The sequence below is a fragment of the Heterodontus francisci genome, chromosome 12 (genome assembly GCF_036365525.1).
Source record: "Heterodontus francisci isolate sHetFra1 chromosome 12, sHetFra1.hap1, whole genome shotgun sequence".
NCBI classification, from domain to species: Eukaryota; Metazoa; Chordata; class Chondrichthyes; order Heterodontiformes; family Heterodontidae; genus Heterodontus; species Heterodontus francisci.
Window position 1 is genome coordinate 17,743,860 of NC_090382.1, and position 15,100 is coordinate 17,758,959.

The 15,100-nt window shown below is 41.7% G+C and overlaps 1 protein-coding gene across 5 annotated transcripts in view; it reads left to right on the forward strand.

The window, feature by feature from the left end:
• LOC137375766 (F-box/WD repeat-containing protein 11) overlaps window positions 1-15,100 on the forward strand; it is a 185,434-nt gene that overhangs the window by 134,615 nt on the left and 35,719 nt on the right. For all 5 annotated transcript variants that reach the window (XM_068043163.1, XM_068043165.1, XM_068043164.1 and 2 more), the window contains one exon: window positions 1,669-1,759. In XM_068043163.1, coding sequence (XP_067899264.1) covers window positions 1,669-1,759 — 91 coding nt within the window. The remainder of the gene's footprint in view (window positions 1-1,668; window positions 1,760-15,100) is intronic.

The window sequence follows — 15,100 nt, forward strand, 5'->3', positions numbered from 1 at the left end:
GAACTCTGGGTACAGCTGAATTTTGTAGGCTCTGGCATTCCCTCCCTAAATCTTTTATCTCCTTCTTTAAGACTCTTCTTAAACCCCATCTCTCTCTTTGGCTTATCTTTTTTTTTGATTGTGTCTCTTTGAAACACTTCAGTACTTTTTAAACGGTGAAGACTGTGTTGCATCTGAGCCCTTTGAATTAGAATTCTGCTTCGAAGCCACTTATAATCTATGTCCTGGTCTACAAAGGAAGGCCTGGGGCTCTGGGTGTTCTATATGCTGTACCTTATCTCCTTGAAACTGGTTTGAAGCTGGGAGACTGGTTAATCTTTCTGCCCCAACCACAACTCCTCTTTCCTCCCCACCCCTCCCAATTAACCCATGGACACTGAGATCAATCTAGTTGCCCTATCATCATTCCAGTTGGGAGCAACTAACCCAACAGAGACTTTGGGGATTAGGTCCAGTTCATGGATTGAACCAATGAGTTGGTTTGTACCCTGTTGGCTCAGCATATGTAATCTGTTAGTTCCCTTTACAGAGGCTGCCATGTTTAAGAGGGTACTTGTACAGTACTGCCCAGAAGATCAAATTAACTGTGCTTTCCTTCTGTAGGAATACAGCTGAAACTTGAAAATATTGTGTGTAAGTAAAGCTGAGGTGGTGATTGGGAGGAAGCACAATGCATAGGAGTGTAATGAAGCAGGCATAAATTGCCTTTAACATCAGTAATGTCATGGAGCAGCATAGTGACAAAGATCAGGCTTGGAAGGATCTCTCTGGAGGTGAAAGATTTGAATAAGCAATTCAGCATTTTCATAAATAGTTCATCTGTTGCATTACTCATAGATTTTTTGTAAAAACACTTGATGGAATTAAGCATGCCCTATCAACTGACAACTTTGAGACTTGTACCTAAACTGATTTCTGGTTTGGCCTAGGGTCAACTTAAACGTTCCACTTTCAGTTACAGCTTTTAAATGTTTAAATTATTTCCAGTAGCTTAAATTTGCAGTTTTTGGTATGGAACTTAGTTGTCTGCCTTTTGTGTTCTTTGTGCATTGTGATTTCATTGGTGCTTGCTAGCTATGTGACTAACACCATGTTGTAAGCATGGATGAATTAGAATACAATTTAAAATGCTACAATCACTCATTTGTATGTTTGCAAATAAAGTGGACACATGTAAAGGTGAGTATCTCCAATGAAAAGGGCCTCCCGTAGACTTTCCTTCCACGTTTGAGATTTTTGCCTGGCTCCTTCAGCTGATCATTTAGTTCCGCATGCCAATAAAAAAAAAATTGACTAGATTAGTAAGTAACTACAGTAGGAGCTGTGATGCAGTGCGGTGACACAAATGATATCACTAAATGTTTCCAATTAAAGTACTGCCAGCTGTCTGGTGACATCCACATGTATTTCAATGCCGATGATTTGGGATCTGGTAATTTTGTGAGTAGGGTCTGATGGGAAGGCACAAGATCCTCTATGTTGCAAAAGCTTGCGAGCGATATTGCTAGTGTGATCAGTGTAATTATCTACTCCAGCACAATGCGACTCCAGATTCCTCCTTTCGCTATTAACTGGGCAAATAGTCTGTAACAAGAAAAACGTAGAAGTTAATGCTGACATTAAGTGTGCTTTTGCCATTATTTATGCATGTGTGTCCTCCTTTCCTAGGGAACAGTACCTGTTTAAAAATAGACCTGCTGATGGCCCACCAAATTCATTTTACAGAGGATTATACCCAAAGATTATCCAGGATATAGAGGTATGGTTTACTTCAACTCAGGATCATATATGAAAACAGTTGCATTGCATTCAGTTTATAGATTGAACTTGTGATGGACTGCTGAATTTTGAAGTGCTTTACATTCCCCCTTTGCCTGGTTTGTTACTAATACAGCTTTAGGTGTCCCTTTCTTATCCTTTCACCATCCTCAGCATTTCTGTCTATGGTGTGTAATATCTGTTTACTGGTACTGCAGGGTGCAGTTTCTGGGACACTACTTTCTGTTTGGCTGAAAAATAGTAAGATAACCAAGCACCCAACTGATTCCTGTGTTCTAATTTTAAACATAGAATCACAAATTTATGGTGCAGGAGGCCATTCAGCCCATTGTGTCTGCACTGGGCGAAAAAAACTGCCTATCCTAATCCCACTTTCCAGCTCTTGGTCCATAGTCCTGTAGGTTACGGCACTTCAAGGGCATATCCAGGTATTTTTTAAATGCAATGAGAGTTTTCTGCCTCTATCACCCTTTCAGGCAGTAAATTCCAACCCCCACCATCCTCTGAGTGAAAAAGTTTCTCTTCAGTCCCCCTCTCATCCTTCTACCAATTACTTTAAACCTATGCTTGCTGGTTATTAATCTTTCTGCTAAATGAAATGGGTCCTTCCTTCCCATCCACTTTAGGCCCCTCATAATTTCTTACACCTCAATTAAATCTCTCCTCAGCCTCCTCCATTCAACAGAAAACAACCACAGCTGAGCCAATCTTTCCTCATAGCTCAAATTGTCCATTCCTAGCAACTCCTCATAAATCTCCCCTGTGTCCCTCTGGTGTGATAGCATCCTTCCTGTAATGCGGTGACCAGAACTCTACGCAGTACAGTAGTTGTGGTCTAACTAGTGCGAATACAGTTCTAGCATAAGCTCCCTGCTTTTATATTCTATGTCTCGACTAATAAAGGAAAGTATTCCATATGCCGCTTTAACTACCTTTTATCTACCTGTCCTGCTGCCTTCGGGGATCTGTATGGACAAGCACTCTAAGGTCTGTCTGTCTCTACTATACTTCGCAATATTGTACCATTTATTGTGTATTCCCTTGCCTTTTTTACCCTCCCCAAATGTACTACCTCACACTTCTCCAGATAGAATTCCTTTTGTGAATTTTCTGCCCAACTGACCAGTGCATTGATTATCTTCCTACAGTCTAGTTTTCTTCCTCACTATTAACCACTTGGTCAGTTGTATCATCTGCAAACCTTAATCATGCCTTCTACATTTAAGTCCTAAATATATACAAAGGGACCCAGTACAGAGCCTTGTGGAACACCACTGGATATAGCCTTCCAGTGTCACGAACACCTGTCAAGAACACTTGTCGATCACTTCTGCCACTGAGCCAATTTTGGAATCTACTTGTCCGTGTGTTCCATGGGCTTTTTACCTTACTGACCAATCTGCACGTCGACCTTGTCAAAAGCCTTGCTAAAATTCGTGTAAACTACATCAAATGTGCTACCCTCATTGATGCTCCTTGTTACATCCTCTAAATTCAATCAAGTTAGTCAGATATGACCTTGCCTTACAAATCCATACTGACTGTGCATGATTAATTCCTGCCTTTCCAAATGACTTACTTGTACTGTCCCTCCATTTCTTTCCCACTAATTTGCCCACTGCTGAGGTTGGGCTGATTGGCCTGTAATTATCTGCCTATCCCTTCTATCCTTTTAAACAACTGTAAAATGTTAGTAGTTTTCCTGCCAGAAACGATTGGAAAATGATGGTCAAAAGCCTCTGCTGTTTCCTGTTTTGGTTCTTTTAGGAGCCTGGGATAGATTGCATCTGGGTCTGGCAGTTTATCTGTTTTCAAAGATGCTAAAACCCTTAGTATTTCCCCCCTCACTATGTTTTTTCTGTCTAATATTTCACATTCATCCTTAACAACAATGTCTACATCGTTCCCCCTCTTTTGTGAAGATAAACGCAATTATTAAGAGCCATGCCCATGTCTTCCACCGCCACACACAGGTTACTTTTTTGTTTTCTAATCGGTCTTCCTCTTAGTTATCCTTTTGTTCTTTATGTATTTATGAAACATCTTTTTCCCTTATTCACCGGTCAACATTTTTCTTGCCCTCTTTGTTTTTTCAATTTCCTTATTAAGTTTACTCTTGTACTTATCTCCTAGCCTTTCTGCAGTATTGAGCTCTCGGTATCAGTCATAAACTTACCTTTTTTTGCTAGATCCTACCCTGTATGCTCTTTGACATCCAAGTGGGTCTAGATTTGGGTGTACTTTTGTGGAAACAAATTTGTTCTGAACCCCCTCTATCTCACCCATGAATGCCCACCACTGCTGTTTCCAGTCCACTTTTGCCAATTCACATCTCGGCTTGGTAAAATCAGCTTTTCCCCAATAGAGAACTTTTGCTCTTGGTTTATCTTTGTCCTTTTACATAACTATGCTAAATCTAACTGAATTAGGATACTGTCACAGAAATGCTGTCCCACTGACGCCCCTTCCACCTGCTTAAGCTTCATTCCCTGAAACTGAGCCCAGGACTGCAACTTCTCTTGTTCGACTTGCTACGTACCGGTTAAATGCTCCTGAATGCATTTTAAGACTTCTACACCCTCTATACCTTGTACACTGACTTTATCCCAGTTAATATCAAGGTAGTTGAAATCCCATACTGTTGCCCTTTTTGTTTCTATTCCCCTCTGTTTAGGGGTCAATAGTATACTGTTACAATCAGGTTAGGAGGGGTCGAAGAGCTCCCCTCTTGTCCCCCTCCTTATTTGGCCGCAACAAGGTTTTTTTTTTAATGTGAATGTGCATGCCAATTCAGTAAGTGTTTAACTATTTATGTGCTATGATCATAAAAGAACCAATCAGACAGGTTTTCTTGAGTTTAACAGAGAGATTAGCTTTATTGTCCTTAAACTGATCTAAGTAAATTAATAAACTATACTATAGACCCCGAAATAATAAACTAGACTCCAACTTACACACACACACTCTCTCTAGGTTTGCACACATACACACAAGGTTACAGAGTGGGGAAGGATAGGTTGGTCGTATTAGAGTTCAGAGCAATAAAAAGGGGTATACAGTCTGTGGAGTTTGGTAACTTGGTTAGCTTCCGGCTGAACTTGGTGGTCCTGAGGCTTCTGGCTTATAAATGTGAACAGATTTAGTGCTCCTCCTGGAAAGAGTGATGCAGATCAGTTACTTCATGGGATCTCTGTCTGCGTGGTTAAGTAGGCAAGGTTCGAAACTTACAAGGTGGACTAGAGGGAGAGAGGGTCTCTGCTGATCAATGTCCAGTTGCTTGTCTGCAGTAGAGAGAGAAAAACCAGCTTAAAACAGATGGTGGGCCTGTCACATGATGGCTGTGTATTTCTTTTGCAATTTAATTAGTTCCCATCTAAGAATTGCCTTCTCTCAATCAGGGTTCCATTGTTCAAGTGATTGCTGTCGATTGGTTCATCTCCACCAGTTTAATGTCCCAAGTGATTGCTTTTAATGTCTTGTTAATGTGGGCTGGCCAGGTGATTCACTCCAAACTTCCCAAGTTATTGTCCTGGAGGGGACTGGCCAGACGATTCGCGTCTACTTCGATGCATTGGAATGTAAGGTGTTTTGAAGCAAATTTTGGTGGCCATTTTAGCTGCCAGCAGTCACCTTTTTAACATCTAATTTGGGTTTCCAGCTGATGGATTTAAAAAGTCATCATGCGGCACAGAACGTGTTCGTGACGATATTCTCAGCAGCATGATTGAACTGAGGAACAAAAAAGGGGCAATCAAATTGGACTCCTTTGTTCCTTCTAGCATATCATCCCTTCTCAGAGCTGTGATTGTTTCTTTGGCCAGTAGTGTCTATTTTTCTAGCTTTTGTTTCCTCTGCCTTCCATATTCGCTTACTAATTTTCTGCCTTCCATTTCCGGCTTTGCTTCTCTTCCTTCGAATCTACTCTTGCATTCCCACCTCCCTGCCAAGCTAGTTCAAACCCTCCCCAACAGCAGTAGCAAGCCTCCCTGCCACGATATTGGTCCCAACCCTGTTGAGCTGCAAGCACCCTGCCTTGTACAGGTCCCTGGCTGTACTCTCCAGAGGAGCCATCACCACATCAGTCTTCAAAACTGAATACTGGTTTAGAGAGTGAGATGCACTCAAGGGGCTCTTGCACTACCTGCCTGGTCCTCCTTGTCTGTCTGGCAGTGACCATTTCCTCTAAGAGCAAAATACTGTGGATGTTGGAACTCTGAAATGAGAACAGAAAGTGCCAGAAATAGTCAGCAGGTCTGGCAGAATCTGTGTAGAGAGAAACAAAGTTAACGTTTCAGGTCTGTGATCCTCCTCCTTCCTCCTCCATTCTCCAATTCAAGATCAGGTGGACGTATAGCTTTACCTGGCAGCCTGAGCTAACCACATGACATAAGTCAATAGTTTAGCATTTCCAGATGCAAAACTCCTGTTGAGATAAAATGGAGTAAAATCCTGGTCTTTGCAAGCAAGAGAAAGGGTGGAAATACACAACAGGTCAGTCAGTATCTTGAGCGAGAAAGGACAGGTTAACATTTCAGTTTTAGACCCTCCATCATGACTGGCCAGTGCTGTGTTCGATTGTCTCATCTGGAGTAGCAGTCAAGGTTCTGCAGTTGGCCTCAGTGCCCCTTTAGGTTAGGTTGGGGGCAATTAACAAGCATCGTGCGCTGACTGCTGTCCAGTTGCTCTTGCTGACACCTACATAGTCTGTGAATGTTGGATGAAAACAGGATTGGGTTCGGCTGTGACATTCTTTGAGACCGAGTAGACTGATCATACATGAAGAATGAGCACGTGCTCTGGGTCACTTTGTCAGATATTTTGTAATTCAATATGAATTGGCATTTTGAAGAGGGGAAAGATCTCTCATGTTGAAGCGTCTTATCAGGCTTCTAAAATGCACTGCAAAGCACTTCATGGATACTAAACTTTCGGAGTGCATCGATTTGGTCACATAGGCAAAAGCCTTTGTCAGTTTGCATACAAGAAGATCCCACAAAAAACAGTGAGATGGCGACTAGTTAATCTGTTTTTGGGATGTAATATTAATTGAGGGATGCATGTCAGCCAGTATGTTTGGAGAACTCCCTGCTGTTTGAAAAGTGCCATAGGATCTTTAACATCCACATGCACCACAGAAACAGGCAGACGCGAACTTGGTTTAATGTTTCATCTGAAGATGGTGGGGTGGGAGAAGAAACTGATGGTGTATGATTAGTTTTGCTAAGTCTAACTGATTTGGTGGGTCAACCAGTTTATATAAATAATGTTGGGTAGATGACCTTTGACTGTACTTGTGGCTTAGATGATTCCAAGGAGCAATTTAACAATTTTCCTTTCTTTAAAAAAAAAGTGTCTTCCTTTTGAGGAGTTGATTCTATTTGTCCCAGTGATTGCATTGTATTGTGCTCCTCGATGATTGATTGGTTAAAGCTAATGTTGCATTAAGTCGCAAACACCTTTCACCGTGTGCTTAAATACTTGGATTTTGCCAAGCAGAAATGAAAAATATTTTTCATTGAGGTGGCACCTTTTTATATATTTTTCTTCCACAAAAACCTACTTAAAATCTCACTGGGGAAAAGGAGGAAATCTTTTCACAATGTAATGTAATCTTTACAAAGCACTTGCAGATCTGTTCTCAACAAAGTTCCTAAAGATTTCATTTTTGGCTGAATTTCTGTGGCCTTGACTTTTTTTCCTAAAGTTGGACCCCCGAAACTAGATAAAGTATTCTAACTGTGACCTAACTGGTTTTGTTTTTTTTAAAAACTAACTTTACCTCATAACTCAGTCTTCAATACTAGGGATTAATTTTGCCACCCTTATCTGTGCAGCTTCCAGAGTTTCAACGTTTTTCTTGTGCCTATTTGACCAGAACTGGATACAGTACCCAGCTGATAAGAGCATAATACAGCATCAGCCTTGGCTTTGGACTGAAGCTCTAGTGATCGGGGAGTATTGCTCAGCTTTTTGCTTCACTCCTCCTGTGCAGTGACAGAACATCTCCAGTGTGGAACCTATGATCTATCTCCAGTCTCTCTCAGCTTCTCCCTATCTGCTTTAACAATATCATTACACAAATATGCCCCTCTCCTCCTCCCTCTTCCCTCCCACCCCCACCCAATTTTTCTTCCACTCTGTTATACCATACACTTAATCTGTATGAGTTTAATTTGCCACAGTTTTGCTCACTTGCTAATATTCTCTAGATACTCCTGTAACTCCAGCAATCCTCAGTGCTGCTGCTACAATCCCAAGTTTGAAGTTATCTGAAAATTTGACCACTGAATCTAGCCATTCCCAGCTCTGATATCCGGGACACTCCACTCAGTGCATCTTCCCAGTGCTGATATCCCAGACACTCCACTCAGTACATTTCCCCGACACTGACCTCTGCATACTATCAATGTCATTATCAGCAACCTGGGCCAAAGAGGGATGGTTCAGTACCTGATCGGTATTTTGTTGCCAGAAGCCCAGAAACTGAATGTGTAGCCATTCTGCATAGAGACTTGTGTTATGGATGCTGAATGGTACCTTCAGCTCTTCATCTGCAAAACAGATTTGGAGATATTCCAAGCAGTGCAGGAGTTAGTTCCAGTCAATAAAAGGTTGATAACAGGCATCCCATAAAGCTCTCCACGTCCATTTGTCATCGTCTTGATCTAGCATTTTTAATTTTATAAAACAACCGTTGTCTGAAATGCGATGTGGACTTTATTGTTTTGTCAGAGCGAGTTGGCTTCGCCATCCACTTCAAGTACAAGTGAACACATTTTATCCATAAAGACGTACCTTGTAAAAAAAAAAAATACATCTTTTATGATGTGGATAAGCCTGTAAACTCTTGATGTGGTTCAGAAATATTAACCAAGGTCTTTTTGGCTGCTGCACAGACATTCCATCCATTCAGAAGAAAAATGTATTACGTAAAGAGCTGTTTTTCTTTTCAAAGGCAAATTATACAATTTTTCCAGCTGCTTTAGATGTTTTTGAAGCCCAGCTGTGGGTGTGTCTGTGTGTGCTGGGGTAGCATTATCAGGACTAAAATCTATTCTTTATTCAATTAAACTCCTTGCAGCTTGCACAGGCATAATCCTGTTTCTACACACTTTCACAGAAGCTGTGTAAAGATTCTTGAATCTTTGACCAGATTGCAGTCTATCTGACTAGCAATACTGCAATTGCCAGTTTGGATCAGTGGTAGTGTTCTCACCTCTGAATCAGAGATGGTGTGTTCAGGACCCATAGCAGAAATTTGAGCACAAAACCTAGGCTGCACTTCAGTGCATTATTGAGGGAGTGCTGCATTGTCGTGCTGTCTTTTGGATGCACCATTAAACTGAGGACCCCTGCCCTCTCAGTTGGACATAAATGATCCCATGGTACTGATTCAAAGAAGAGTAGGGGAGTTCTCCTTAGTGTCCCACTCGATATTTGTCCCTCAACTAATATCACTATAACAAATTAGCAGAAGCCTATGCGAATTTCCCAATATCCTGACAACTATTACTGAATATGGACTATAGAGTCATAGAGTCGTACAGCATAGAAACAGGCCCTTCGGCCCACCGCATCCATGCTGACCATAATGCCGATCTATACTAATCCCACCTGCCTGTATTAATTCCATATCCCTCTATGCCTTGCTCTTTCAAGTACACGTCCAGACGCCTCTTAAATGTCGCTATTGTTCCTGCCTCCACCACCACCTCAGGCAGCTCATTCCAGATACCCACTATTCTTTGTGTGAAAAATTTACCCCTTTGATCCCCTTTAAACCTCCTCCCTCTCACTTAAATCTATGCCCTCTAGTTTTAGTCACTCTTACCATGGGAAACAGAATCTGGCTATCTACCCTATCTATGCCTCTTATAATTTTTATGTACCTCTATCATGTTCCCTCTCAGCCTTCTTCGCTTAAGGAAAAACAGACCCAACCTATCCAATCTCTCTTTATAACTCAAGCCCTCCAAACCAGGCAACGTCCTTGTGAATCTTTTCTGCACCCTCTCTAGCTTAATCACATCTTTCCTGTAGTGCGGCAACCAGAACTGCACACCGTACTCCAAATGCGGCCTAACCAGCGTTATGTACAACTATCTAGTCAATTATCTCATTGCTGGCTGACACTTTCGTTTGGGGCTGCACTGTCTGAGGTGCAGTGTCTTGGTGGCATGCTAAAGATCCCATGGTACTATTTTGAATAATTTCATTCAACCAACATCAAACATCTGTGTATCAAATTATAATTCAACTCATTTCTGTTTGTGGAATTCTGTTGTGTTCTACATTTGCCTATATAACACTAACTGCACCTCAGAGTAGCTCATTGTGAAGTGATTTGGCACATTTGTGCGTCATGATTTGTTTTATATCAGTTTTAGAAGAAAAATTGTACTGCAACCTTTTCTGAGAGGTGGTAGAAATGATGTAAACAAAGTTTTCTTTTCAAACCTCACAATTTACGTCTCTTCCCATCCGTCCGCAATACTGACTCTTAGTGGATTAGTACTCTATGGGCGCCTTAGCCCTCCAGTGCTGTGACCAGCTTGGTGTGTGAGCATAGGCAGTAAATATTGGCAGACTGTTTGACTACGTGGCACATGACAGTCAGGCATGACGCTTTCCTTGCCTGACCTCCCTACACACTGATGTCAAGCCCATCTAATCCCACAGCTTGTTGATTTAACCCAAATCTGTCTTGATGTCCTGTGGTCTTGGCTTTCCTGCTGATTGGCTGTACTCTGTCAGAAGAATAATGGGCACAGATTTTTGACCATGGCACCAAGATCTCTGTGAAAGTGGTAAGTAAATTTTTGACCTCCAATGCAGCTTCTCTCCTGCACGGTATAGGAACTGTTTTGTAGAGATTCGCTACAGTCATGTAAAGGAGTGTTTCTTTTCAATATTTTTTTGGCTGGAGGTTTGTGTTAAAAAGAAGCGATTGACAGCTGTAATCTGGGTTTTTATGATGACTGTTTTCAGACTCTGTTCTCCTGTGGTGTTAAAAATAAAAGACATGTCTGTTTTCTCATCTTGAATAATGAGCTAATGGAAGAGTTCAAGTCCTGTTGCAGGGCATGCTTTTGCACCTTTTGAGCCCTCCAATATGCTGTAAACTTATTGCAGCAAAAGGAACCTTGAAAGATGTGTGAGGTTTTGTTGGTTGCGATCCATCCCTTTCTATCCTGCCCACCCAGGATTGATTTCTTTAACCTAAACTAATGTTATTTCTTTGTTCTAACATCTGTGTTCCTTCCTTTGCCAATCTAAATTCAGCTTGACAGAAAAAAAAATCTCCCCTCCTTTGTGAAGCATGGGCTCTCTTCCCATTGCTGTGTTAATTTACAGTGCAGTGGGATTTTTTTGGTTGCGAAAAACTTCATGAAATTTCCTACAATGCTTGAAACCAAATGATGGTTAAATAGAATTGCATCCAGTCATGAGATTGAAATGTGCACCTGCATCTCCCTGTTTGCTGATAAATCGGCTCCTATATTCTAGAATTATGTTATTCATTCAGTAAGCTATTATCGTCCAGCCCTTTTAAAGTAGATGTGTGTGGGTGAGTCAAAGACCAGTCAGTAGTATTTGGAACAGCCTGCTTCAGATGCAAGGGGAAAATGGAACAAAAACCTATAACAGTTTTGGTGCTAATTTTACAGTCACTGTACAGCGTTAGCGATAATTTGCTGAATGTGCTAAAATTGATCTCCACACACTTCAGTGAAATGAAGACTCTTCTAAATACAACTGGCTAGCCTTTGATCCATGTGGTCAAGAGCTGCCCTTCTGAATCTCTGGACTAGACATCTAACAAACTGAGTAGTGTGACTTGGTGTTGGATTTTTCTGAGAGAAAGAAGTTGCTGGTGTGATTGAACCTTATCTCAACATGGGGCTGGGCTGAGGGCCACATGAATCACCTGCTCATGTTGTACTGTAGGTCTTTATTACAGTTTCAATACTCGCCATAACAGCCCTAACAAAAGATGTTGATTGTGGTTTAGGTAGTGTAGAATTGCAGTGCTGGAATTGAAGCCCTTTTAGCTGTAGTTTGCATGCTGTCTTTTTCATATCTGGATCTCAATCTGTGTGTGTGATGGGTAACATTCTCACATCAATTTAGTGGTTTTCATCTCACATGCTGCCTGACAACTCTGGGTAAATGCAGTCAGTGAAGCATTGTTTAGTTTAGTTTAGAGATACAGCACTGAAACAGGCCCTTCGGCCCACCAAGTCTGTGCCGACCATCAACCACCCATTTTATACTAATCCTACACTAATCCCATATTCCTACCACCTACCTATACTAGGGGCAATTAATAATGGCCAATTAACCTATCAACCTGCAAGTCTTTGGCATGTGGGAGGAAACCAGAGCACCCGGAGAAAACCCACGCAGACACGGAGAACTTGCAAACTCCACACAGGCAGTACCCAGAATTGAACCCGGGTCGCTGGAGCTGTGAGGCTGCGGTGCTAATCACTGCGCCACTGTGCCGCCCTGCTGTATGTTGTATGTTGCTGTATGTTGTATTGAGAGTTGTAAGCTGATAAGCTTAAAGATTTACAATGACAGGTTTTTTTAAATGAATAATGAACTTGCTCACTTTTTACCAGTTACAAAGGCAGTGGCACAAATCACATTTGATACTTTACTCCTTTGATATCTCAAGCACCACCAATTGGAGGTTCTTGACTTTCTGCTGCCCAACCTCTCAATATCCTCTTCTGGAAATCTGTCGGGACAGATTATCCTTCCATGTGTCAATGTAACCTGCTTTCTTAGATTCACGTCTCCAGCATGTCACTTAATGCAAGCATTTTAGGAAACAATTGTGTTCAACCAACAACCACCAAATAATGAGCAACCATTCACTGCTATTTTGTTAGACCATTAATAAGTAATGAAGGCTATAGCATCATGTCTAATAATAACATGGAATGCTAGTTATAAAATGATTAGATTTCTGTCTGACAAACAACAATTAAACATGGGTTGACGTATAAGCAAGTGCACTGCTGTAGGATAAATAATATCTGTGGTTATAACTAGGATAATGGGGAAACATGCAAGGAGTCTGATACACCTCCATGTCCCATTTGAACTGTCCTCCTCCTCTGTCTGTTTAATCTTCCTCTAATCTGATTGTTGGTTGTGCATTTTAGATTATCTTTTCTTACACTCCCTTTTAGCTGTAGTAACATTTTTTTCTCTCTTTTCTAATGCGCTGTTCCTTCAACCTGAAGGTTTGGACTTCTGCTGGAGATGAATGCTGCAAACGTCTGGAACCTAGCATAAATAGCCATAGATGGTGTATGTTGACCAGCTGTTTGACCATGGGGGAAGGGGAATCTAGGATAACCAAACTCGATCATCATCTTATTCAATATGTTCGTTGGAGAACAGGCTGGTTTTTCCTCTTCCCTCTGCTCCTCCCCACCCTGGCACTTAGATACTGAGACAAATTATTGTACATTAACCATTGCTCTGGTAAGATGATCTAGATTTGGAATCAACTCTGGGGCCTTCAGATGTTTTATAACTTGAACTGCCCTTGGACATCAAGAACTGTCAGTTTTATATTGCTGGCTGTTGAGAACTCTGAAATTCCCTCACTGACTTACCATTCACGGTGCATTTCAGGTCATGTTATCTCTTTGCAATCCCAAATTCTGTTACTAGTGGTGATTTGAGCTTCCCAAGGCCTGTGCTTAATTCTAGCCCACGTAGAAGATCCTGCTATGTCTTTATGTAAGACTGCAAAAAAATGCCTTTGGCCAGTCGATGCTCATTTCCCAGTGGAGACAAGTCATTGGCACACAACTGGCTGTAATGTGGCACCAAATTGCTGGGTGATATGAAAAGTGAAAACCACATTTACTACACATTCTTGGGTCAGAGATTTACTTTCATCCAACTGGTGCTGTACCTGATCCTAGCACCAAGTTGGAAATGTAAGAAAATTATCCTTTTATCCCAAGACTCAGTAGTTAGATATGCCAGTAAAAGAAAAAGAAGTTTTGGTTTTGCGAGCAGAGCTTCAGTCATTGCTCAACTAGCTGTGGGCCTAAAACCAAATTGAGTTACCAAAACAGACATGATGGCTGATTGCTGCTTGGGTGCTCTTTATGGATTAGTCAGATTTTGCTCCTGTTAAATATCAGAATTAGAACTGATGAAATACAGTTACTTACCACCCTGAGGTACTTTCTCAAGCCCGTTCTGTAACAAGTGTTTTTGTAACACTATTGGGAGGAATGCTTAGCATTGAATGCTTTCATGCCCCACTGAGAGAATTCTGGGCCACCTTTGCCAAGTTAATGCCAAATCAGTGCTCTCCAGCCAGTGAATCCAAACCAAAAAGTAACAAAATACACATCAGTCAGCATCTCATAGAGAAAAGTTAATGCTTTGGGTCATAAGTTCTGCACCCAAAATGTTAACATCTCTTCTCCTGGGTGCTGACCGACCCTCCATCTGTTCCCAGCAATGTCCCGGATTTTTCTGTTTCAGGCTTCCAGGTCTCATGGGTTATCATTATATCTCGTGATGAGCAACTTTGTCAGATCATTTTGACTGAATTCAACCTTACAGAACTGCTTTGTTGCATAAGACATAATTGTGTATCTATTCAGAATAGTAGTGCAGCATAATCAGCTGCACATTAAGTTCCTAATCCTTAGAAATGTTGTACTGTGTAAATAGCTGCTATTCCTTTTGGACATCCTTACCCTGATGCCTGTGCAATAGCCTGAATGTGACTGGCCTCCCACATTCCATCCTCCATAGACTGATCTCATCCAAAAATCTTCCTATATCCTAACTCTCATCAAGTCCACTTCACCCATTGCCCCTTTGGTCACTGATTTGCATTGTCTCCTGCCTGGCAATGCCTCCCATTTAAAAATTCCCATCCTTGTGTTTAAACCTCTCCATAGCCTTGTCCCTCCCTGCCTCTCGCCTCTGCAGTCCATCCATTCTGGCCTCCTGAACATCCAAGTTTAGAGAAGCAGTGGGCTGGTAGCATAGTGAAACATGGACAAGGAAACCTCCTGCTGATTGCCACTTACGGCCTTCCCTCAGCTGATGAGTCAGTACTCCTCCATGTTGAACAGCACTTGGAGGAAGCACTGAGGGTGGCAAGGGCACAGAATGTACTCTGGGTGGGGGACTTCAATATCCGTCACCAAGAGTGGCTCGGTAGAACCACTACTGACCAAGCTGGTCAAGTCCTAAAGGACATATCTGCTAGACTGGGTATGCGGCAGGTGGTGACGGAACCAACAAGAGGGGAAAACATACTTGACCTCGT